Source organism: Theropithecus gelada, chromosome 16 (assembly GCF_003255815.1).
Source record: "Theropithecus gelada isolate Dixy chromosome 16, Tgel_1.0, whole genome shotgun sequence".
Lineage (NCBI taxonomy): Eukaryota > Metazoa > Chordata > Mammalia > Primates > Cercopithecidae > Theropithecus > Theropithecus gelada.
The window spans coordinates 60,342,064-60,367,104 of record NC_037684.1 but is presented as its reverse complement, the minus strand read 5'-3'; the positions used below and the strand labels follow the sequence as shown (position 1 = coordinate 60,367,104).

At 44.6% G+C, this 25,041-nt stretch overlaps 1 protein-coding gene across 1 annotated transcript in view; it reads left to right on the top strand.

Annotated features, from left to right (window-relative positions):
• The window catches only part of ZZEF1 (zinc finger ZZ-type and EF-hand domain containing 1), a 143,076-nt gene that overhangs the window by 96,954 nt on the left and 21,081 nt on the right, over positions 1–25,041 (top strand). Inside the window, exons 38-43 of the mRNA XM_025362949.1 lie at positions 3,469–3,619; positions 5,276–5,415; positions 14,323–14,600; positions 15,638–15,812; positions 16,409–16,541; positions 24,428–24,627. Of these exons, the coding sequence (XP_025218734.1) occupies positions 3,469–3,619; positions 5,276–5,415; positions 14,323–14,600; positions 15,638–15,812; positions 16,409–16,541; positions 24,428–24,627 (1,077 nt within the window). The remainder of the gene's footprint in view (positions 1–3,468; positions 3,620–5,275; positions 5,416–14,322; positions 14,601–15,637; positions 15,813–16,408; positions 16,542–24,427; positions 24,628–25,041) is intronic.

The window sequence follows — 25,041 nt, the reverse complement described above, 5'->3', positions numbered from 1 at the left end:
CTCAGCCTCCCAAAGTGCTGGGATTACAGGCGTGAGCCACTGTGCCCGGCCACTTTTCTTATTTGTTTTTTTTTGTTGTTGTTGTTGTTTTTTTTTTGAGACAGGGTGTCACTCTGTTGCCCAGGCTGGAGTGCAGTGGTGTGATCTCGGCTCACTGCAACCTCCACCTCCTGGGTTCCCAACAATCCTCCCGCCTCAGCCTCTCAAGTAACTGGGACTGCAGGTGCCCGCCACCACGCCAGCTAATTTTTGTAGCTTTTGTAGGGATGGGGTTTTGCCATGTTACCCAGCTGGTCTCCAACTCCTGGACTCAAGCAATCCGTCTGCCTCAGCCTCCCAAAGTGCTAGGATTACAGGCCTGAGCCACTGTGCCCGACCCATTATTTATTTCGATGCTCAAATTGTCCCATGTTTGGGCAGTGGAAACTGCCCCTTGCTGGCTTTTGTGTTCTTTTGGTATGTTGCCGTTATTTTTTGAACACTTCCTTAATTTTTGATAGAGAAAGATGTTTCAGGCTCGTTTTAGGCCTTCCCTGCCTCAGGATTGAAGTGGGAGTTTTTCCAAAGAGGTCCCAGGGCATTGTCTTTATTCTTGAGCCATTCCCACCTTGTGGGTCCCCTTCCCACCAGCAGCCAGGTGCAGCCAGGATATCCTGCCTCTGGCTCAGCATCTTAGTCTTCTAGTAAGGCCACAAGCAATTTCCAGCACTGTCCCCACAACTGAACCTGAGTGTTGCCACTATAGTGGCCATAAGGACCGTATCCCATTGGGGCTTCTAGGTCAGATCACTGTTTTTCAACTCTCACTTGCTTCTAAGCAACCCCAGGGCCCTGGTAAGGGTATCTACCCTTTCTCCCTCCAGTGACTAGAGATACTTCTTGTTTTGAATAACTGAGAAACCAACCTTAGCCAGAGGCATTATCCAAAAGATTCTGTCTACAGTGTCCTGTGATAACAGGAAAAAAGATAAGCCAGAACTTCGGAATTATATTGTCTTCACAAGTGACAGATGGTACAAGGAGTATGGTGTCAGGTCTTTTCAGAGGGTACATTTAACAAAGCAAGTAGCTCTCCCAGTTTCATTCCTCTCTTAGGACAGTCTTATAGTCATATTTTTTCTCAGCAAGAGGTTGAAGGTAGGATTGATGTTGAGGTTACATATGCAGAGAGGGGAGGATGAGTTGGGTACCCCTGGGAGACTGCATGCCTCCTCCTAAATGTTTGGTGTTGCATAACACTCCACCTTTGGCCCCAAAGTGTGAAAGTCACGTTTGGCCTTCTCTGACATGAAGCTGGGGTGCCTCCACCGTGCACAGAAGACTCCCCATGTAACCACAGTTCCACACATAAGCCTGTGTAACAATAGGGAAAGGCACCCTGAGGGTCCCAGGAGTGCAGCCAATCCCGGGGGGGATTCTGAGTGACTGCTCAGGAAACGCAGTTGACGACTGTCACCTTGCCCATCTGGGCAGCTCACTAGACTCCCGATTCCAGAACAGTTTCCCACCTGCAGGGAGGGCCTGTTTAACAAGTCTCATTGCCAAAATGGGATTCTCAAAAGGGCACCAAAGGTATGTTTATTCTGTTTTTTAAAATAAAGAGGCTGGGCGCGGTGGCTTATGCCTGTAATCCCAGCCCTTTGGGAGGCTGAGGTAGGGGGATCACAAGGTCAGGAGATCAAGACCATCCTGGCTAACATGGTGAAACCTCATCTCTACTAAAAATACAAAAAATTAGCTGGGCGTGATGGCAGCGCCTGTAGTCCCAGCCACTCGGGAGGCTGAGGCAGGAGAATGGCGTGAACCCAGGAGGCAGGGCTTGCAGTGAGCCGAGATGGCGCCACTATACTCCAGCATGGGTGACAGAGCAAGTCTCCGTCTCAAAAAAAATGAAAAAGAGCTGGGAAAGAATGCTAAAACCTGGTAGAGAGGGTGTGAGTAGTTAGGTTTAGGAGTAGCATCCGGTTTTGTTTGATTGAGTGACATGTGTGGTTGGCTTTCTGTACACCTTCCATGTTAATTAACAAAGGCAAATTCTATATAAAACTAAGAGAGGAAATATACACAGCCCACAGCTCTGTCCCATAGCCCACAGAACGCCAGTTTCTACAGCAGTAAAATAGCTTCATCTACGGCAGTGAAAACAATGTCATATTTCTAGGCTATAGAATTGATGTAGTCTTATCTTCATCATATTAAAGATAATGTTAGATATCAAGAATTTTCTAGTTCTGTAAATAAAGATTTGTTTGGTTTTCATACTGAAGAAAACAAAGTACATTAACGATAGTCACCAGAGTGTACTAGAAGGGAAGTCACAACTTTTTATACTTACAGAGTCAAAAGAAAAAGAAAGAATTTCACAGCTTTGTCTTTTTCCTCAGGAAACAACTTTCCACACTTGGTTTCTGAAAGCGAAATAGATTGTATGAGAGGTTTTTAATGGAACTGTTTCTTATAGGACTGCAGGCTCTGACAGAGGGACGTTTGGAAGATGGGAGATGCAATGCAATGGTTACTATCTTATTTTTTTTGAGACAGAGTCCTGCTCTGTCACCCAGGCTGCAGTGCAGTCGGCGCAATCTCGGCTCACTACAACCTCCTCCTCCTGGGTTGAAGCGATTCTCCTGCCTTAGCCTCCCGAGTAGCTGGGACTACAGGTGCGTGCCACCACGCCCAGCTAATTTTTGTATTTTTAGTAGAGATGGGGTTTCGCAATGTTGGCCAGGTTGGTCTTGAACTCCTGACTTACAGGGATCTGCCTGCCTTGGCCTCCCAAAGTGCTGGAATTACAGGCATAAGCCATCACGCCCGGCCCAATGGTTACTGTCTTAATTAGAATATAGATTTATCGTAAGAAATGAGTGGCATAGGCCAGGCATAGTAGCTCACGCCTGTAATCCCAGCACTTTAAGAGGACGAGGTGGGCAGATAATGAGGTCAAGAGATTGAAACCATCCTGGCCAATATGGTGAAACCCCGTCTCTACTAAAAATACAAAAATTAGCTGGGCGTGGTGGCACGCACCTGTAGTCCCAGCTACTCGGGAGGCTAAGGCAGGAGGATCGCCTGAACCTGGAAGGTGGAGGTTGCAGTGAGCCGAGATCGCGCCACCGCACTCTAGTCTGGTGATAGAGCGAGACTCTTAACTCAAAAAAACACACAAAGGGCCGGGCGCGGTGGCTCAAGCCTGTAATCCCAGCACTTTGGGAGGCCGAGATGGGTGGATCATGAGGTCAGGAGATCGAGACCATCCTGGCTAACACGGTGAAACCCCGTCTCTACTAAAAAATACAAAAAAAAAAAAAAAACACACACACAAAGAAAAAAGAAATGAGTGACATTTTCTAATGGCGTTCAAAAGTTTTTTAGTCTCTGAAGACTGGCTAATCATGAAAAAGTTACCATAATCATGGAGCAAACTCTGTTATAAGAAACCTTAATTCCTTTACACTTTTGTGTTTTTAGGGAAAGAGAGCTGTTCATGAGGAAGTCAGACCCGCAGATTTCAAGCAGAGAAGTAAGGCAGATAAAGGTGTATCGTTAACAAAGGATCCTTCGTGCCAGACCCAGATTTCAGATTCACCTGCAGATGCTAGCACACCTACAGGCCTTCCAGGTAACGACTCTTTGACCATTGTCTTGATCTCTTTCGTCTTAAAATGCACATATATATATATATATACCCATCCCTGAGCTGTTTGTGGTGCACAGCTTGACATTGGCTAGACGCCAGGGGTGCGTGGTTTCTCAGTTCTGTTCAGATGGTGCTGATGACACTTCGAACGTCATCTTTCTTCACTTTGACTGATTTCCTACGTTATTTATTTCCTGTATTTACTAAGTGCCTTCTATATGCCAAGCACTGTGCTAGACCTTGGGGATGAAACAGGGACCGAATCAGACAGACAGACACATGGTTCCTGCCCTCATGGAGCTCACAGTCTAGGAAGGCTTAAGACAAAGGTGCAAGTAACTGTAATTCGAGGCGGAATGAGGTGTAAGTGGGTATTAATAGTGATTAGTGTCTCTCTGGGGCAGACTGTATCCTCATAAAGCTTTACATGGGGTGAGATCTAGGGGACCTTGAATGTGCTAGGATCTGCAATGGGGATGGGCATTCGAAGAAGAAAGGACAACATGAGCAAAGGCCCCAAAGTGGAGAAGTCCCTCTTGGCAGGTGTGTAGGGATGGAGTGGAACACTAGAGGATGATAAAGGAGAGATGCTGCCAAAGGCCTCAGCCTGCCAGAGGATAGCAGCAGCAAGGTCAGAGCTGGCTTAGGAGGATTGAAGAGCATGCTGTGGGCTCAGGAGACTGGAGGGAAGTCCCAGCCTCCTCCTCATGGTGGCCCAGGAGTGCAGGATCTTCCCCACCTTCCTGCTCTGTGATGGCGGGGTGAGCACCTGGCATTCTGCCCTCTCTGTCTGATGCTCATCTGTGCGGTGTGTATAATTCTGAGTTCCAGAAAACAGTCTGACACTCCACATCTGTCCACATCACCAAAATTCACTGGAGTCTAAGTCCCCTGAGGATCAGCATCCTGTTCCATAGGCAGTTTATTCATTCGTCAAGTATTAAGTACCTGCCATGCTCCAGAAACATCTCTAGGTGCCTGAGATGCATCACTGAAAGAAACAAAATTCTAAAGGAAGGCAGACAGTAAACAATAAATATAAATTATGTGGAAGGTGAAAAGGTGAACTGTGAGCACAGCAGAGCAGGCTCGGGGAAATGGGGAGGGCGGCTTGAGAGAGCTGGGGGAGGACAGGCTTGCTTTTAAACAGGGCTCAGGCGGCCTCCTGGAGAAGGAAACAGGTGAGTGTAGACATGCCCAGCCATAGGCTTTTAAAATCCCAGCTTCAGGCCGGACACGGTGGCTCACGCCTGTAATCCCAGCACTTTACGAGGCTGAGGCAGGTGGATCACTTGAGGTCAAGAGTTCAAGACCAGCCTGGCCAACATGGTGAAACCCTGTCTCTACTAGAAATACAAAAATTAGCTGGGCAAGGCGGCACACGCCTGTAATCCCAGCTACTCGGAGGGCTGAGGTAGGAGAATGGCTTGAACCCGGGAGGTGGAGGTCGCAGTGAGCCAAGATCAAACCATTGCACTCCAGCCTGGGTGACAGCGAGACTCCCTCTCAAATTTAAAAAATAAATGAATAAAATTCCAGCTTTGTTGCATAGCAGCATAGGGGACAGTGCAGTGGTTTACTTGCCTCTTCATGCATTAGAGACCCAGGCACATTCTGAAAGTGTGTTTTACTGCTTAGATGCTGAAGATTCCGAAGCATCATCTCAGAAGCCCAGAGAGGAAAAAGCAGTTACTCCAAGCCCGGAGCAAGTGTTTGCTGAGTGTTCCCAGAAGAGGATTTTGGGATTACTGGCAGCCATGTTACCTCCCTTAAAGTCGGTAAGGGCAATTTATTTTTGAAAGAGGGGGCGGTGGTGTGCATAGAAAAAAGTTGTGGAAAGCCATATACCGAAACAAATCATGATAATCATCTCTGTATCCTTAAGGGTAGGATTAGAAGTTATAATTATTTTCTTCTGACCCTTTTTATATTTTGTAAATATATGTGTGTGTGTGTGTGTATAAAACAATATATTTATACAATGCTTATAATGATTTTTTCTACCTTTTTATTTTGAAAAGTTTTAAGCTCATAGAAAACTTCAAAGAATAATGAAGATCTTCACCTAGATTCACCAGTTGTTAATATTTTGCTTTATCTCTGTTTATATTTTTTCCTGAACTTTTGAAAATGAGTTGAAGCCATCATTGACACTTCATCCTCAATACTTCTCTCCTTAAAGTACATTCTCCTATATAACCACAGTGTCATCATTATGCTGAAAATTTTTAACGTTGATAGAATAGTTTTATACATGTAGCCTAAATACAGATATTCTCAATTATCCCCAAAATGTGCTTTACAGGTTTTTTTTTATTTTTTAAATCAGGATCCACTTAAAAATTCCATTGTATTTAGGTGTCATGCTGACTTTGTCTTTAATCTGCTTCCCTTGCCTTTTTTTAAACTTTCAAAACATTGACATTTTAAAGACTCTGGACAGTTTAGATATGCCTTCATTATTCTTTTTCATAATTTTCTAGACTGTTCCTGTATATATATTTTTTCCATATGAACTTTAGTGCCATATTTATCATGTTAAAGAAAAGATCCTGTTAGCTTTTTCACTGAGCTGATAGTGAATTTATTTATTAATTTAGGAATAGCTGACAGTCTTTACAGTGGTCTCCTGCTTTTTCTAGTAAACAGAGAGGAATCAGAGACAAAGCTAGCAGGCTGCTGAAACAGGATTTTGCAAGCTGGCAGGGCTTTGGGGAAGGGAAGGTGCCCACAGGACCCAAGGTTTGGTCCTCAGAGTTTTGAGTCCAAGGACTTTTTTTCTAGCAGTTTCCTGGAGATGCTCAGACTCAGAGGAGTCAACTTTTACATGGGAGTTGAGGCTGGTTTGTAAGTCAGTCACAATTCACAGGGGTATGTGTCTGGCAGAAAAATCAGTATGTGTTCCCTCTTGGTGTGGAAACCCCTCCAGAAGATCACACTGTAGCTCAGAAGGTTGTGTGGTGCATGTGGAACTAGAATGAGGAGAACACGATGTTTTGAAGACATGTTTCTATTCACCTAGATGAATTGGCCACACCTGTCTAGGTCGCTGGTAATTCACCTCTGAAATCAGCACCCTCAGGCTTCGACAGCGCAGTCGCTATCCTGGTCTTTGCCTTCCCTTCCCTCCCCAATCTTTGGAGGGTGAGCAGGCACATCAGCCCAAGCCTTTCTTCTCTCTTAATAGCCATGACTGATTTCTGCTAACTTTAGCTGCCTCTGTGTCAGTTAGAGCTGCACCTTTTCCATAGCTCACTGGGCAGCATGTTGAGCAACCATCTTGGGGTGGGGCCCTTCTGCAATTGGCTCTTAGCCTTTTTATGTTGATTTTACCAATTTCACTGTAAGAGTGAACTTTTCCTGACTGTGTCTCATCTTTTTTTTTTTTTTTTTTTTTGAGACGGAGTCTCGCTCTATCGCCCAGGCTGGAGTGCAGTGGCGTGATCTCAGCTCACTGCAAACTCCGCCTCCCGGATTCATGCCATTCTCCTGCCTCAGCCTCCCGAGTAGGTGGGACTACAGGTGCCCGCCACCGTGCCCGACTGATTTTCTGTATTCTTAGTAGAGACGGGGTTTCACCGTGTTAGCTAGGATGGTCTCTATCTCCTGACCTTGTGATCCACCCACCTCGGCCTCCCAAAGTGCTGGGATTACAGGCGTGAGCCACTGCGCCCAGCCGGCAGCCAGCTTACTTGTAATGGGATGACCTGGTTAACTACTCTGTGCCAGCCAACTGTCCCCATCCCAGCCCTCCTCCAATGCACATTTTTCCCTGCCCCTTCCTAAGTTATTTTCTCCTTCTTTTTGTAATTATTCATGAAGTCTGTATCGTATTTCTTATAGAAACATGGTTATAGTTATATTTTTGCCCACTTTTTTCAGCCTGTATTTCTCTCTTATTTAACAGTGTAACCTTTTTACCTTCTCTTCCAAACAAAATGAGACCCTTTATTCCTAAAGTTGAGATGCTTTTCTACTTCCCTCATCATATCCCAAGTGTGCAAATTATCTATAATTTTAGCTCTGGATCATTTGGTTGCTTGGCTGCTTTGGAGTTTCGTGTTGTATCTTTTGAATTTTGCCTCTCTCAAACTACTTTTAGAATTTTAGACCATATGGTAATTAATTATTGATAGTTACAGTGTTGGCTGCACATTATTTATTAGTTACTATTTCTTCCTTCTGAATTATTTATTCCAATTCATTTTTTGTTGTGCTAAAATACTTCCTCAAATACTTTTTGAGGAAAGGCTACATGTAAAGATGGGAAGACAGTCTGGGTGTGGAATTACAGGGACTCAGTCCTTTTCCTCCAGACCCCTGCGACATTGCTGCATAGTCTTCCACCATCTAGAACGACCGATGAGAAGTCCGATATTAACATGACGTCAACTGATTTTTTTGCCTAAATATTTTCTTTTTTTACCCTTGGAATTCAGACGTTTCATTAGACCGTGTTAAAATAAACCTTTCTCTGTAAGAAAGGTTTTGTAAAGTAATTTTTAAAAAGATGTTCTCGGCCGGGTGCGGTGACTCACGCCTGTAATCCTAGCACTTTGGGAGGCCAAGGCGGGCAGATCATCAGGTCAGGAGATCGAGACCATCCTGGCTAACATGGTGAAACCCCATCTCTACTAAAAATACAAAAAAATTAGCCGGGCGAGGTGGCGCGCGCCTGTAGTCCCAGCTACTCGGGAGGCTGAGGCAGGAGAATGGCGTGAACCTGGGAGGCGGAGCTTGCAGTGAGCTGAGATCGCGCCACTGCACTCCAGCCTGGGTGACAGAGCGAGACTCCATCTCAAAAAAAAAAAAAAAAGATGTTTTCTTTCTGTGTTCCTTCCCAGCATCATTTGCTTTTCTGATTTAAAAAAAAAAAAATCTATTTTTACTTCAGCGAAGGAAACGCCTTTCTGCCATTGTTTGGCTTTGCTTCTGTATCTGCCCCGTCTGCATCTCCTGGATGCCGGGGGAATCTTTTTTTTTTTTTTTTTTTTTTGAGAGAGAGTCTCACTCTGTCCTCAAGGCTGGAGTTCAGTGGTATGATCTCAGCTCACTGCAACCTACACCTCCTGGTTTCAAGTGATTCTTGTGCCTCAGCCCCCCCAAGTAGCTGGGATTACAGGCGCATGCCACCACGCCCAGTTGATTTTTGTGGGTTTTTTTTAGTAGAGATGGGGTTTCACTATGTTGGCCAGGCTGGTCTAGAACTGCCAAGCTCAAGCAATCTGCCTACCTTGGCCTCCCAGAGTGCTGGGATTACAGGCATGAGCCACTGCGCCTGGCCAGGATGGACCCCTTGAATCTACCCTCCATCTTATCTTCAGTTTGGTCATATTTTTCATGTTTATTTCTTGTTCTGAGAGATTTCATTAAGTTGACTTTTAAAAATCACCACTGGGCCGGGCGCGGTGGCTCAAGCCTGTAATCCCAGCACTTTGGGAGGCCGAGACGGGTGGATCACAAGGTCATGAGATCGAGACCATCTTGGCTAATGCGGTGAAACCCCGTCTCTACTATAAAGTACAAAAAACTAGCCAGGCGAGGTGGCGGGCGCCTGTAGTCCCAGCTACTCGGGAGGCTGAGGCAGGAGAATGGCGTGAACCCGGGAGGCGGAGCTTGTAGTGAGCTGAGATCTGGCCACTGCACTCCAGCCTGGGCGACAGAGCGAGACTCCGTCTCAAAAAAAAAATAAAATAAAAATTAAAAAAAAATAAAAAATAAAAATCACCACTGAGGCTATTTTCCCCTGATGATCTTTTTTTTTTTTTTTTTTTTTTAAAGCAGTCACTTTGGAGGGCAAGTTATTAGTTTTATTTTAGTGTAAAAAGTGCCTAGATAGAGTCCTATAAGGAATATATCAAGAACTCTTACAACTCAGTAATAAAAAGATGTCTGTCACTATAGGTTAGTTTTTGCTTGTTTTGAAATTTTGTATAGCTGGAGTAAGTTGCTGCATTCCTCTTGCTTGGCTTTTTTTTGTTTTTTGTTTTGACAGAGTCTTGCTCTGTTGCCCAGGCTGGAGTGCAGTGGCGCAGTCTCGGCTCACCGCAACCTCCACCTCCCGGGTTCAAGTGATTTATTGTGACTCAGCCTCCGGAGTAGCTGGGACTACAGGCATGTGCCACCACACCCAGCTAATGTTTATATTTTTAGTAGAGGCAGGGTTTCACTCTGTTGGCCAGGCTGGTCTTGAACTCCTGGCCTCCAGTGATCCACCCACCTTGGCTTCCCAAAGTGCTGGGATGACAGGCGTGAGCCGTTGCGCCCAGCCTGTGTCTGGCTTCTTCTGCTCAACGTTGTTTGTGAGATGCATCCATGTTATTGTGATTAGTTTCCTTTATTCATTTTCACTGTTATCCAGAATTCCATAAAGTTCACTTTACTTGTTGAGTGTTTCCAAACTGGAAATTACTCCAGACAGTACTATGAGCTCACCTGTGTGTGGCTCTTGATGAGCATCTGTATGCAGGCCAAACTTGGCCTGCCAGACAGTTGCTGCAATGTTTGTATCGGTTCACACTCCCTGCCAGGTAGTTTCTGCAGTGTTTGTACCGGTTCACACTCTCTGCCAAACAGTTTCTGCAATGTTTGTACCGGTTCACACTCCCTGCCAAACAGTTTCTGCAATGTTTGTACCGGTTCACACTCCCTGCCAAACAGTTTCTGCAATGTTTGTACCGGTTCACACTCCCTGCCAAACAGTTTCTGCAATGTTTTTACTGGTTCACACGCCCGCGGCAGCATATGAAAGTTTTATTTGCTCCATATCCTCTCGAATTTAGAAATAATTGCAAACTTATATAAAAGTACTATACAAATAATTTTGTGCCTGCAAGTTGCCAAGTTCATGCCATATTACTCCTAAATACATGAGTGTGTGTTATCTACAAACGAGGAGATTCTCATATGTAACCAGACAGCAGTCATCAAAGTCAGAGAAATTAACATCAGTACATTGCTACCATCTAACGCTTACTCCCTATTCAAGTTTCACTAGTTGCTCCAAAAGTGTCTTTTATGACAGATGATCAGAATTAATGTATAGGCCCGGCACAGTGCCTTGAATCTGTAATCCCAGCACTTTGGGAGACCAGGGTAGGAGGATTACTTGAACCCAGAGGTTCGAGACCAGCCTGGGAAACATAGCAAGACCCTATCTCTACAAAAAATAGAAAAATTAACCAGGCATGGTGGCACACACCTATAGTCTCAGCTACTTGGGAGGCTGAGGCAGGAGGATCACTCGAGCCCAGGAGGTCAAGGTCATAGCAGCCAAGGTTGCACCTCTGCATTCCAGTCTGGGCAACAGAGTGAGACTCTGTCTCTTTAAAAAAAAAAAAAAAAAAAATGAATGTGTAGCATTTTGTTGTCATGTCTTTTCATCCTCTCTGGTCTTTAACAGTTCTCAGTCTTTTCTTTCATGATCATAATGCTTTCGAAGATTACAGGCCACCTGTTGTGTGGAATATCCTCCTCTTTGGGGTTGGAGTTATCAGATGTTTTCTCATAATTAGATTCAGGCTTTGCCTCTTGGGCAGGCAAATCGCAGATGAGATGCTGCATTCTCACTGCAGCCCGCCAGGCGGAACACAGGTTTGACATACTTCATTACTGATCATGTTTGCTTTGATCACTGGATTAAGTGGTGTCCGTTAGCCTTTTCCACCATAATCTTTCCCCTTTCGTTATTAGTAAATATTTAGTGGGGAGAGTCTTTGTAACTATGTAAACATCCTGTTTCTCATCAAACAATTTATTTAGTTAGTTATATCAGTATGGGTTCACGACTTCCTGTTTTACTCCATGAGCCATAATCCGTTATTCTAGTTACTTATTTTGACCAGTGGGAACCCATTCAGGCTGACTTCTGTGTCCTTTTGACATATCCCCGTCATTTCAGGCACTTCTTAAATTCCCCCTCCCCTAGCCCTAGAATCAGCCATTTCTCTAAGGTGACCTCATTCCTTCTGGTAGAGGGTAGTATTTAGGAATGAAGGTTTGAGCACTAGATGGGTTCATTGCTAATAGGGTGTCACCGCTCCCAGGTCTTCCCAGTTGGAGGTGGGGGGAAAGAGAGTGTGTGTGTGTGTACTCTATATATTTATTTAGAGCAGGGATTTTCTTTTTTTGTTGTTGTTGGGGTTTTTTTGTTTGTTTTTTGTTTTTTGTTTTTTTTTTGAGACAGAGTTTCATTCACTCTTCTTGCCCAGGCTGGAGTGCAATGGCGCAATCTCTGTTCACTGGAACCTCCGCCTCCCAGGTTCAAGTGATTCTCCTGCCTCAGCCTCCCGAGAAGTTGGCATTACAGGCATGTGCCACCACTCCTGGCTAATTTTTGTATTTTTAGTAGAGACGAGGTTTCACCATGTTGGCCAGGCTGGTCTTGAACTCCTGACCTCAGGTGATCCACCCACCTCGGCCTCCCAAAGTGCTGGGATTACAGGTGTGAGCCACCGCCCCCGACCTTAGAGCAGTGGTTCTCAACTGAAGGTATCCAGTTTGGCTATTTGACAATGCCTGGAGACATTTTTGACTGTCACAACTCAGGGAATGCTCCTGGAATTCTAGTGGAGTCTAGACAATAGGGATGCTGCTAAACATTTTTAAATGCACAGGTGCGACTCACGCCCTCCCCCACCCACACACACGAGAATTATCAGACCTAAATTTCAGTAGCACTGAGGTTGAGAAACCCTGATTTAGAGAATCCAGTCTTGAACAATGAGAATCCTGGATTCCATCATCCTTCACATAATTACCTACTGGATCAATCTCCCATCTCTGCTGCTATTCTTCTTTTGAGGTGTCCTCCTCTCCTTGTTTTGACTTTTTTTTTTTTTTTTTTTTTTTTTGAGAGAGGCTTGCTCCCTCACCTAGGCTGGAGTGCAATGGTGCAATCTCAGCTCACTGCAACCTCTGCCTCAGTTCAAGCGATTCTCCTGCCTCAGCCTCCCAAGTAACTGGAATTACAGGCGCCCACCACTACACCCAGCTAATTTTTATATTTTTAGTAGGGACAGGGTTTCACCGTGTTGGCCAGGTGTTCACCGTGTTGGCCAGGCTGGCCTCAAACTCCTGACCTCAGTTGAGCCACCTGTCTCAGCCTCCCAAAGTGCTGGGATTACAGTGGGCTCTTGACATGGATACCTCCCCACCACACTTGGGTCTGTCTCTCTAATCCAGGTTGCCCCCTTGCATTGAGACCACCCTCACCCACAACAGGCTGCTATTCAGTGGCAATACTCTCCTTATGCCGTTTGGACTCTGAGCCCCTGTGTGAGGCTGAACTCCCCACACGGATGCCCTCACCTCTCCACTTAGGATCAGACACTCACATCGGGCTGACCTTCTGCATTGTTGCCCTCCTCACATCACTTAGAGCCCAAGCTCCAACTCCAGAGGCCTGGGCATTCCTGGGCTTGGGTGACTTCCTCACCCACCTATGCTCTGACTCGCCTGCCAGGCCTTCTCCGTGCAAACTCCATACCCTGCTTGGGTTCTGACACCATGTGGCCTATGCCAGACCAACCCGCTGCCTAGACGCTTTCTGAGTTCTTCTCGGACTCTGACACCCCTACCAGGCTGCCGTTTGAGGAAGATGCCTTCTCGAGAATCACTCTTTATTTCCAAGAACTTTTTATCCTTTGATTGCTTTGTTTTCATACTATGGATATAGTGCCCTCTGGAATCACACTGAGGATAACCACTCAGACATTTTAAAAGCTTTCTTCAGTTTTGTGCGTTTTTTTCCGGTGGAAAATAACAAATGGTATAAGTGTAGAAATGTTTGTACCAGGCCATTTAGCTGAATGGTTTTTATAATAATGAAGAACTGGAAACAAAGTATTAATAAGTTGCAAGGCAGTATTTAAAGAAAGAAAAATAACTTTAAAATTTTTAATTTATTTTACATATACATACATACACAAATATATACATATATACACATACACATACATACACACACACACGTTGTTTGTTTTTTGAGACGGAGTCTCACTCTGTCGCCCAGGCAGGAGTGCAGTTGGCATGACCATGGCTCACTGCAACCTCCACCTCCTGGGCTCAAACAGTCCTCTCACCTCAGCCTCCCAGGTAGCTGGGACCACAGGCGCGCACCACCTGCCTGGCTAATTTTTTGTATTTTTTATAGATACAGGGTCTCACTATGTTGCCCAGGCTGGTCTTGAACTCCTGGGCTCAAGTGACTCTCCTGCCTTGGCCTCCCAAAGTGCTGGGATTATAGGCATGAGTCACTACACCCGGCCTACTTTACATGTATCATGTGTAAATATGCATAGAAAAAGGTTGAAAGACTGTTCATCAAACTTAACAGTTGTTATCTCCTGGCCATGGTTATAGGGAGGGGATTTAGGGGAGCTTTAACTTTTGCATGTTTCTGAATTATTTAAATTATTTGACAATAGACATTTTGAAAGATGAGGAGGAAACCAAGTATTTTAAGTTTCCTTTTCAGGGTAAAGAAATATTAGAAGTAGGATTGTAAGATGAGACCTGAGGATGTTTATTTTGTAAGTGATTATACATATGTCATTTATGAAAACCACAGCATGATTCTGTTAGCACTAGACCAGTTGTAAATAAGGTAGGAGGGAGATATAATATTTAGCTGGTTTGGTGATGTGGATTTTGTACTGAACAGATTTCTTTCCTTCTCTTGGCAGGGCCCCACAGTTCCCCTGGTAGACCTGGAGCACGTCCTTCCACTCATGTTTCAGGTTGTCATCTCAAACGCAGGCCACCTGAATGAAACCTACCATCTCACCCTGGGTCTTCTTGGCCAGTTAATTATCCGTCTTTTGCCAGCAGAGGTAGATGCCGCAGTGATCAAAGTCCTCTCAGCCAAACACAACCTGTTTGCTGCAGGGGACAGTACCATTGTGCCCGACGGCTGGAAAACCACCCACCTGCTCTTTAGCCTGGGAGCTGTGTGTCTGGACAGGTAGCCTTGGTCCTCATTCCTCTAGCCACCTGCCCTCTATCCCACCTTGGTGTTTGTTTGTTTAACTTGAAGGTCTGGCTGTTGATTAATTTCAGTGTGCTCCAGTTCTGTTGTCTGAGAGTTTTGTGGAAATAGAATTGGGTTCATGAGCAATGCTATCAACCCACGTTAAAACCGTGCTTAACACCAGCATTCAAACAGCTGAGCATTCTCGACACTGGCTGCCGATTCAACTCTCTAATGAGGCATATTCAGTTTTTTTTCCTACGAGCAGTAAGTGTAGGCCTTGAGGTTGAAGAAAATAAATCTATTTTAATTATAAAAGTAACATAACCACAACACCAAATTTGGAAAACAGAAATGAAGGAATAAGCTGGGCACGGTGACTCACCCCTGTAATCCCAGCACTTTGGGAGGCTGAGGTGGGTGGATCATGAGGTCAGGAGTTCGAGACCAGCCTGGCCAACATGGTGAAACCCCATCTCTACTAAAATTACAAAGAAAATTTGCCGGGCATAGTGGCGTGTGCCTGTAATCCCAGCTGCTACGGAAGCAGAGGCAGGAGAATCGCTTGAACTCAAGAGGTGGAGGTTGCGGTCAGCAGAGATCACGCCATTACACCCAAGCCTGGGCAACAGAGCAAGACTCCGTCTTCTCAAAAAATAATAATAATAATAAAAGAGGGAAAATAGTCACCCTGACTTGTACGATTTTAATACATCTGGTGCTATTTCACTACATTTTCTTCTAAGCTTTTCTTCTGTGTTTGAATATGAGTGTGCATGTGCGTGCACACAGGTGACTTTATTATAGAGATTTTTGGAAACATAACCGTAGGGTGAGTATGTAAGTAACAAGTCTTGATTTTGTTTGCTTTTTTGCTCACCATTATACAAAAAGCATCATTCTGGTAGTTTTTAAACTAGTTAATGAATGGCTCTTTGAAGGCCTCTGGGTCTGCCTTGGAGTGTAGTGAGCTCTAATGAGTTGAGTTTGGAGCCCTGTGTGCTGCCCCTAATGGAGCTCTTGCCTTCCAGCCGGGTGGGCTTGGACTGGGCGTGCTCCATGGCAGAGATCCTGCGGTCACTCAACAGTGCCCCACTGTGGCGTGATGTCATTGCCACCTTCACAGACCACTGCATCAAGCAGCTGCCATTCCAGCTGAAGCACACCAACATCTTCACCCTACTCGTGCTGGTTGGCTTCCCCCAGGTACCACACTCTGAAGGCCTGAGGGCCTGGTCACCCCTTCCAGTCTTCACCATGCACACCAAAGCCTCGGTGGCATCTGGATATATAGGCATAGATATCTTTGGAAGCTTTTTCCTTTGCTTGTATACCTTGCTTTCACAGTATTAAAGTATTGTCAAGATTATGGGATGGTTTATTCAACTTGCATTTTTAACAGTTAAGCCATTTGACTCATTTATTAGCCAGTGATTGGCTTTGAATAGTAGGTAGCCGTAATATATTACATTACAAAGAACTGCAAAGAAAAATTGTCTTTCGTTTTGGCATTCGTCTTGGCCTTATTTCTAATCTTCGTGTCCCTCTACTGATTAGGACAAAGGGGGCTGTAAAAACATGGCTTCAGCCAGCAAGGACTTAAACCAATTCTGTGCCAGCCTGTGCCAGACTCTTTGGACTTAGAGATGAGAAGATCCCTATCCTTGCGTGCTTGGTTGAAGTCAGAGGCACAATCAAAGGGGGCTGGGCTTATGCCTTAGAATTCTTTCTTGTCTCCATGTTTGACAAGAATTCTCTCTTGTCTCCATGTCTCCTTTCTGTCTCTGTCTACCATGTTCTAGGTCCTCTGTGTGGGAACCCGCTGTGTTTATATGGATAATGCCAATGAACCCCATAATGTGATCATCTTGAAGCACTTTACTGAGAAGAACAGGGCTGTGATTGTTGATGTCAAAACTCGGAAGAGGAAAACAGGTACCATGCATAATTATTTTTTTCTAAGAATGGGAGAAAATTGCCTAATCCCTGCATCCCCTAAAATCAATGGAATTACCTTGACTCTTGGCCTGCATGTGATTTTTTTTTAAGAGCAAGTTACAGCTCCCCGAGCTTCTTTTTCCCTTATCTCTGAAATGATGTGCTGAATTGGGATAATTTCGAAGGCCCCTTCCCATGCTGTCTTTTTGTGTATATGGCTCTGTGTTTTTTGGTTGGCTAGATATATAGCTTCTGAACATTTAATTTCTCCATTTGCTGGTGCATTTGTTTTCTGTGGGTAATTTAAACATATTACGGAGTCAGGTGACTCCATGGAGTCAGGTGGCTGCACTTAAAATAATTGTATTAGCATTCATGTAACTTTCCATTTTGTCTTATCAGTATAACATTGAAAGTATTACGTCACAAATGCCCTTTTGACTTAGTTTGCCAAGCCCCAGGCAATCTGGAGTGTCTACCCATTACGTTCCCAGTTCTGCTCATGAAGCAGTCTGCATTTTCACTCAGCGCCGGCGTTAGGCAGTGTCTGTATTGTTTTTGTGTATGTAAATGTATAAGATCTTTTCTTTTGCACATGAACATCCAGTTGATCCAGGACCATTTGTTGAACAGACCCATCCTTTCTCCATCGAATTATCTCAGAACCTTGTCGAAAATTGACACACATATATCTGTCTATTTATGGATTCCATTATGTTTCATTAATCTATATGTCCTTGCTTCAGTACTACACTTTTTTTACTATTGTAAATTCATTTATTTATTTATTTTGAGACCAAGTCTCACTCTGTTGCCCAGGCTGGAGTGCAGTGACACCATCTTGGCTTACTGCAACCTCCGCTTCCTGGGTTCCAGCAATTGTCCTGCCTCAGCCTTGGTTCCAAGTAGTTGGGATTACAGGCATGTACCACCACACTTGGCTAATTTTTTGTATTTTTAGTAGAGATGAGATTTCACCCTATTGGCCAGGCTGGTCTCAAACTCTTGACCTCAGGTGATCCGCCCACCTTGGCTTCCCAAAGTGCTGGGATTGCAGGCATGAGCCACTGCACCCAGCCTAATGTTTGTATTTTTAGTAAAGATGGGGTTTCACCATGTTGGCCAGGCTGGTCTCAAACTCCCAACCTCAAGTGATCCACCCACCTCGGCCTCCCAAAGTGTTGGGATTACAGGCATGAGCCAGCGCACCTGGCCAGACTATTTTAAATTTGTACAACATTTTGAAATTAGGTCTTTCAGCTTTGCTCTTTTTCAGAATTGTTTTGACTCTTCTGGTTTCTTTGCCTTTCTGTGTAAATTTTAGAATCAGCTTCTATAAAAGAGCCTGCAGGAGCTAGGCGCAGTGGCTCACACCTGAAATCCCAGCACTTTGTAAAGACCCCCATCACTACATAAAATTAAGTAGCCAGGGCCGGGCGCGGTGGCTCAAGCCTGTAATCCCAGCACTTTGGGAGGCCGAGACGGGCGGATCGCGAGGTCAAGAGATCGAGACCATCCTGGCTAACATGGTGAAACCCCGTCTCTACTAAAAAATACAAAAAAAAAACTAGCCGGGCGAGGTGGCGGGCGCCTGTAGTCCCAGCTACTCGGGAGGCTGAGGCAGGAGAATGGCGTGAACCCGGGAGGCGGAGCTTGCAGTGAGCTGAGATCCGGCCACTGCACTCCAGCCCAGGCGACAGAGCGAGACTCCGTCTCAAAAAAAAAAAAAAAAAAAAAATTAAGTAGCCAGATGTGGTGGCATGCTGTAGTCCCAGCTACTTGGGAGGCTGAGGTGGGAGGATCACCTGCAGTGAGCCGTGATCTCCACTATAGCCTGGGCAACAGAGCAAGACCCTGTCTTAAATGTATGGCCTTCTGGGATTTTGATTGGCATTGCATCAAATCTATAGATTCATTCGGGCGATAACCAGACAGATTCTCCTCAGTTTATAATGGGGTTATGTCCTAATAAACCCATTATAAAGGTTGAAAAATCATTACGTTGAACCATTGTAAGTCAGGGACTATCTGTATTGAGTGCATGGTACATCATTCAGTTTAGAGAATAAATTTAGGTTTCTTTAATTTCTCTCAGCCTGGCATATTGGGGTATTAGCCGTCTTCTCTTATTTTCTGATTGTGGCAATTTATGTCTTCTCTTTTTGTTTCCTAGATAGTCTAGCCAGAGATCTATCAAGTTATTTGATCTTTTCAAAGAACCAACTTTGGTTTCATTCATTTTTCTTTTATTTCTGTTTGCTGTTTCTTTGATTACTGCCCAGATAAATTTATTTATTTCTTCTGGCTTTGTGTTTAATGTGTTGTTACTGCTTTTCTGGTTTCTTTCTTTCTTTTTTTTAAATAGAGACAGGATCTCACCATGTTACCCAGGCTGATCTCAAACTACGGGGTTCAAGTGATCCTCCTGCCTTAGCCTCCCAAAGTGCTGGGGTAACAGGCATGAGTTACCACGCCTGGCTGCTTTTCTGGTTTCTTTCTTTTTCTTTTTTTTTTTATTGTTTTTTTTGAGATGGAGTTTCGCCCTTGTTGCCCAGGCTGGAGTGCAATGGCACGATCTTGGCTCACTACAACCTCCACCTCCTGGGTTCAAGTGATTCTCCTGCCTCAGCCTCCTGAGTAGCTAGGATTACAGGCACATGCCACCATGCCAGGCTAATTTTTGTAATTTTATTAGAGACAAGGTTTACCATGTTGGTCAGGCTGGTCTCGAACTTCTGACCTCAGTGATCCACCCACCTCAGCCTCCCAAAGTGCTGGGATTGCTGGTTTCTTAAGGTAGGAGCCATCATGCATTTGAGACCTTTCTTCCTTGGCAGTAGAAGAATTTTAATGCTGTGCATTTCCTCTTAAGTATGACTTTAGCCACATCCGCTATTTTTTTCTTCTTCAGTGTCCCTTGGATTCAGTAGGGACATCCCACAATTTTTTTTTATGATATATTATCATTTTCATTTAGGTCACAGTATATTTTCTAATTTATCTTGTGATTTTTTTTTCTTTGCTGTGTGGATTATTTAGAAGTTTGATGTTTAATTTCTTAATATTTGGAGGATATTCCAGATACCGTTTGGTTGTTGATTTCAGGTTTAATTCTGTTGTGGTCAGAGAGCATATTTTTAATTAGTTCAGTCCTATTATGAATATTATTGCAATTTGTTTTATTGTCCAAAATTAGGTCTGTTTTCATGAAGGTTCCATGTACACTTGAAGAGAATGCATGTGTACTATGTTGTTGGTGGAGTATCCTAGAGATGTTAATTAGGTCAAGTCAATGGATAATGGTATTCAAGTCTTCTGTGCCCTTACTGATGTTTTATCTACTTGTTCTAACAATTCCTGAGAGAGGACTATAGAAGTTTCTAACTATAATTGTATGTTTCTCTTTTTCTTATGAAATGTCTCTTTTTATCCCTAATGATATTCCTCATTCTGAAATCTAATATTTATGTAGCCTGTCTTGCATTTTTAAAAACAGCATTTGTATAGAATATCCTCAGAGGATTGGTTCCAGGACTCCCCACAGATAGCAAAATTCGTGGATGCGTCCCTTATAGTTGGCCATTCATATCTGTGGGTTTTGAATCCAGAGGCTTAGCCAACCTCAAATCAAAAATATTCTTGGCCCTTCATATCCATGGGTTTCACATCTTTTCACTTTAACCTGCCTGTGTCTTTACATTAAAGTGGATATCTTGTCTTTTTTAAAAAAAATCCAATCTGATAATCCCTGTCTTTTAATTGATGTGTTTAGACCATTTACATTTATTGCAGTTATCAAGATGGTTGAATTTAGGAATTTTTTTTTTTTTTTTTTTTTTTTTTGGAGACAGAGTCATACTCCATCACCTAGGCTGGAGTGCCATGGCGTGATCTCGACTCACTGCAGCCTCCACCTCCCGGGTTCAAGCGATTCTCCTGCCTCAGCCTCCCAAGTAGCTGGGATTACAGGCATCTGCCACTACATCCAGCTAATTTTTGTATTTTTAGTAGAGATGGGGTTTTGCCATGTTGGCCAGGCTGGTCTTGAACTCCTGACTCCTGAACTCCTGACTCAAGGCAGGTGATCCACCTGCCTTGGCCTCCCAAATTGCTGGGATTACAGGTGTGAACCACCGTGCCTGGCCAATATCTCACTTTTTGAAGCAAAAAAAAGTCATGTGAGATTTATGTCATCTAGAAGTAAAATGTGTAACAGCACAAAGAATGGGGTGGAAATGCTGTCATGTTCTGACATTCTATGTGAAGCGGTATAATACTATCCAAAGGTGGACCATTGATAAGTTAAAGGTGTTCAGTGTAAACCCTAGAACATTTAAGAAATTATTTCAAGGTACACTACTGTAAACCCTAGGGCAACCACAACAAAACCCAAAAATATATACTTAAAGAGCTAATGATAGAAATAAAATGAAATCATTAAGAAAAACAAAATAACCCAGCACTCTGAGAGGCTGAGTGAGGTGGGAAGATCACTGGAGGATAGGAGTTTGAGATCAACCTGGGCAACATAGTAGCAAAATTCCATCTCTACAAAAATAAATAAATAACTGATGATAAGGCCAGGAGTTTGGGACCAGCCTGGGCAGCACAGCTAGACCCCATCTCTACTAAAAATAATTTTTTAGAAAGCCATATGTGGTGACACACACCTGTAATCCCAGCTGCTTTGGATGCAGAGGCAGGAGGATCACTTGAGCCCAGGAGATCAAAGCTGCAGTGAGCTATGATCAGACTACTGCACTCTAGTGTAGGTGACAGAGCAAGAGCCTATCTCTTTAAAAAAAAAAAAAAAAAGACCAGGCGCAGTGGCTCACGCCTGTAATCGCAGTACTTTGGGAGGCTGAGGCAGGCAGATCACCTGAGGTCAGGAGTTCGAGACCAGCCTGGCCAACATGGTGAAACCCTTTCTCTACTAAAAATGCAAAAATTAACCAGGCATGGTGGCAGGCGCCTGTAATCCCAGCTACTCGGGAGGCTGAGAGGCTGAGGCAGGAGAATCACTTGAACCTGGGAGGCAGAGGTTGCAGTGAGCCAGGATCACGCCATTGCACTCCAGCCTGGAGAACAAGAGCGAGACTTCTCTCAAAAAAAAAAAAAAAAGGGTGAGATGTTGCTGGGTGCATAGGGCTTATACCTGTAATCTCAGCACTTTGGGAGGCAAGGCAGGAGGATCGCAAAGCCTGAAGCCAGGAATTCGGTGCCAGCCTGGGCAATACAGCAAAACCCTGTCTTCTACCCCCACCCCCAAAAAAAAAACGAGAGAGAGAGGTATTTTAAGAGATTTTAAAATGAGAAAACAATAGCTTTTATATTTAGCCATCTATTTTTCATTTCTAGTGCTCTTCATTCCTTTGTAAAGATTCAGTTTTCCATCTGGGATCTTTTTTAGTTTTTAGGGGGACCTGAAAAACTGCACTGAACATTATTTGTAGTGCAGGTCAGACATTACATAATCTCTCAGTTTACCTGGGGGACTTTTTTTTAACTTCATCTTTGAAAGATAATTTTGGCCGGGCGCGGTGGCTCAAGCCTGTAATCCCAGCACTTTGGGAGGCCGAGACGGGCGGATCACGAGGTCAGGAGATCGAGACCATCCTGGCTAACACAGTGAAACCCCGTCTCTACTAAAAATACAAAAAATTAGCCGGGCGTGGTGGCGGCGCCTGTAGTCCCAGCTACTCGGGAGGCTGAGGCAGGAGAATGGCGGGAACCCGGGAGGCGGAGCTTGCAGTGAGCCGAGATCGCGCCACTGCACTCCAGCCTGGGTGACAGAGCGAGACTCCGCCTCAAAAAAAAAAAAAAAAAAAAAGAAAGATAATTTTGCAGGGTAAAAAATTTTAAGCTGAGTTTTATCTTCAAATACTTTAAAGATGTTGGCTCACGCCTGTAATCCTAGCACTTTGGGAGGCCAAGGCGGGTGGATCACCTGAGGTCAGGAGTTCGAGACCAGCCTGGCCAACATGGTGAAACCCCGTCTCTACTAAAAATACAAAAATATCTGGGTGTGATGGCGCACGCCTGTAATCCCAGCTACTTGGGAGGCTGAGGCAGGAGAATCACTTGAACCTGGGAGGCGGAGGTTGCAGTCAGCCGAGATCGCGCCATTGTACTCTAGCCTGGGTGACAAGAGCAAAAACTCCCGTTTCAAAAAAAAAAAAATACTGGTCTATTGTCTTCTGGCTTGTGTAGATTCTGGGATGAAGTCTGCTGTCATTCTTCTTTTGCTATGTTTTTGTAATGTCTCTTTCTCCTCTGGCTATATTTTTAGCAATTTGATTATGCACGTACCTTGACATGACTTTATGTTTCTTCTGCCTAGGTGTTTAATGAGCTCCTTAGATTTACAGTTTTCATCAGATTTGGAAAAGTTTTGACCATTATGTATTCAAATATTCTTTCTGCCCCCACCCCCATCTCTACCAGGACACTTCCACTCTCTCTGTTGGAAAGGCAAAATATTCCCAGCTCTCTGTGAGCTCCAGGAATTGTTCTGTCTGCTGTAGCTCTTTCTCCTGCCCCAGGTAGTTTCCTTTCACAGAAATGTGCAGGTCAGTATGCAGCCACAGACTTGTGATCGACTCTGTGGATCTCCGGAGAGCTCTCCCCAGCCCACCCCTCTCTCTGTGCATCTCCCTGCTCTGTGATACTCTGCCCTGTACATTCTAGCTGCCTTGACCTCCCTGAACTCTGATCTTTAATTCATTGAGACTGCTGGATTCTGCCTGAATGTTTGCTTCCCACTTTGCAGCTTGGAAATCGTCTGCAGATAGCTGGTGCTATTGGAGGGCTGATCTAGTTTATGTCCCTTCTCTCAGGGACCATAGTCCTATACTACCTTTTGCCCAATATTTGCAAGCTATTGTTTCATGTTTTTTCAGTATTCAGTACTCTGGTTGTTTAAGGTGGGAGAGTAAATCCAGTCTCTCTTGTTCTGTCTTGTTTGGAAATGGAAATCTCATGTGTACTATTTTTTTTTTTTTTTTTTTGAGATGGAGTCTAGCTCTGTTGCCCAGGCTGGAATGCAATGGCACGATCTTGGCTCACTGCAACGTCCACCTCCCAGGTTCAAGTGATTCTCCTGCCCCAGCCTCCTGAGTAGCTGGGATCACAAGCGTGTGCCACCACACCTAGCTGATTTTTGTAGTTTTAGATGGGGTTATACCATGTTGACCAAGCTAGTCTTGAACTCCTGACCTCAAGTGATCCATCCACCTTGGCCTCCCAAAGTGCTGGGATTACAGGCATGAGCCACCGTGCCCGGCCTCATGTATGCTATTTTTAAGAACTTTTGTTAACACCTGTGGAGGTGGCCTTCTTTTTTTTTTTTTTTTTTGAGACGGAGTCTTGCTCTGTCCCCCAGGCTGGAGTGCAGTGGCGCGATCTCAGCTCACTGCAAGCTCCGCCTCCTGGGTTTACGCCATTCTCCTGCCTCAGCCTCCCGAGTAGCTGGGACTACAGGCGCCCGCCACCTCGCCCGGCTACTTTTTTGTGTTTTTAGTAGAGACGGGGTTTCACCGTGTTAGCCAGGATGGTCTCGATCTCCTGACCTTGTGATCCGCCCGCCTCGGCCTCCCAAAGTGCTGGGATTACAGGCTTGAGCCACTGCGCCCGGCCTGAGGTGGCCTTCTTATACACAATAGTAAGAATACAAATTGTCCCACTCAGTTGCTTGATGGATAGGTAGCCATTACTATTTTTGTGTTTACCTGCAAGCTGGCTTTATTGGCTAAGACTGAGCCCAGGAGATTTGTGTTTCTGCAGTCCCTACTTTAGTAAGGCATGTTCCTATGGAAGAAATAGCTGCTGGAAGCATGAACTGTACTTTTTGTGCCTTTCTCTTTCTGCCTGATGTCACCCTTCAGTGAAGGACTACCAGCTGGTCCAGAAGGGAGGAGGACAAGAATGTGGTGACTCTCAGGCCCAGCTGAGCCAATACTCCCAACACTTTGCCTTTATCGCCAGTCACCTTCTGCAAACCAGCATGGACAGCCATTGTCCCGAGGCAGTGGAAGCAACTTGGGTCCTGTCCCTGGCCCTCAAAGGATTGTATAAAACACTAAAGGTAATGGTGAGCTTCTCCAGTTGGCAGTGGACCTGGCTATAATTTGACATCTGCGTGGGGATTAACTAGGAGGAAATGCCATCTGATTTCGATGGATGGTAAACCATAGGATCTTGATTATTTTTAGAAACGCGTGGGCCTTGCGCACAGATAACTTCAAAGAGGAAATACTATTTTCCCGATAGTTGGCTTCTCTGTCTTTCCATTGTTTCAAGGAATCCGATACTACTACTTCATGGGAACACAGCTTTGTCAGATGAAGAGAAAACTTGACTGAAAAGTTTCTAACTTTCCTCTCTAAATGACAACTCCTGTGCTTCATCATAGACGATGAAGGGAAGAATAGAGGGAGCTAGCATCCTAGGGAATGAGCAACAGATTTGGCAATTGGAGTGGAAAGAGGTAGACAAGTTA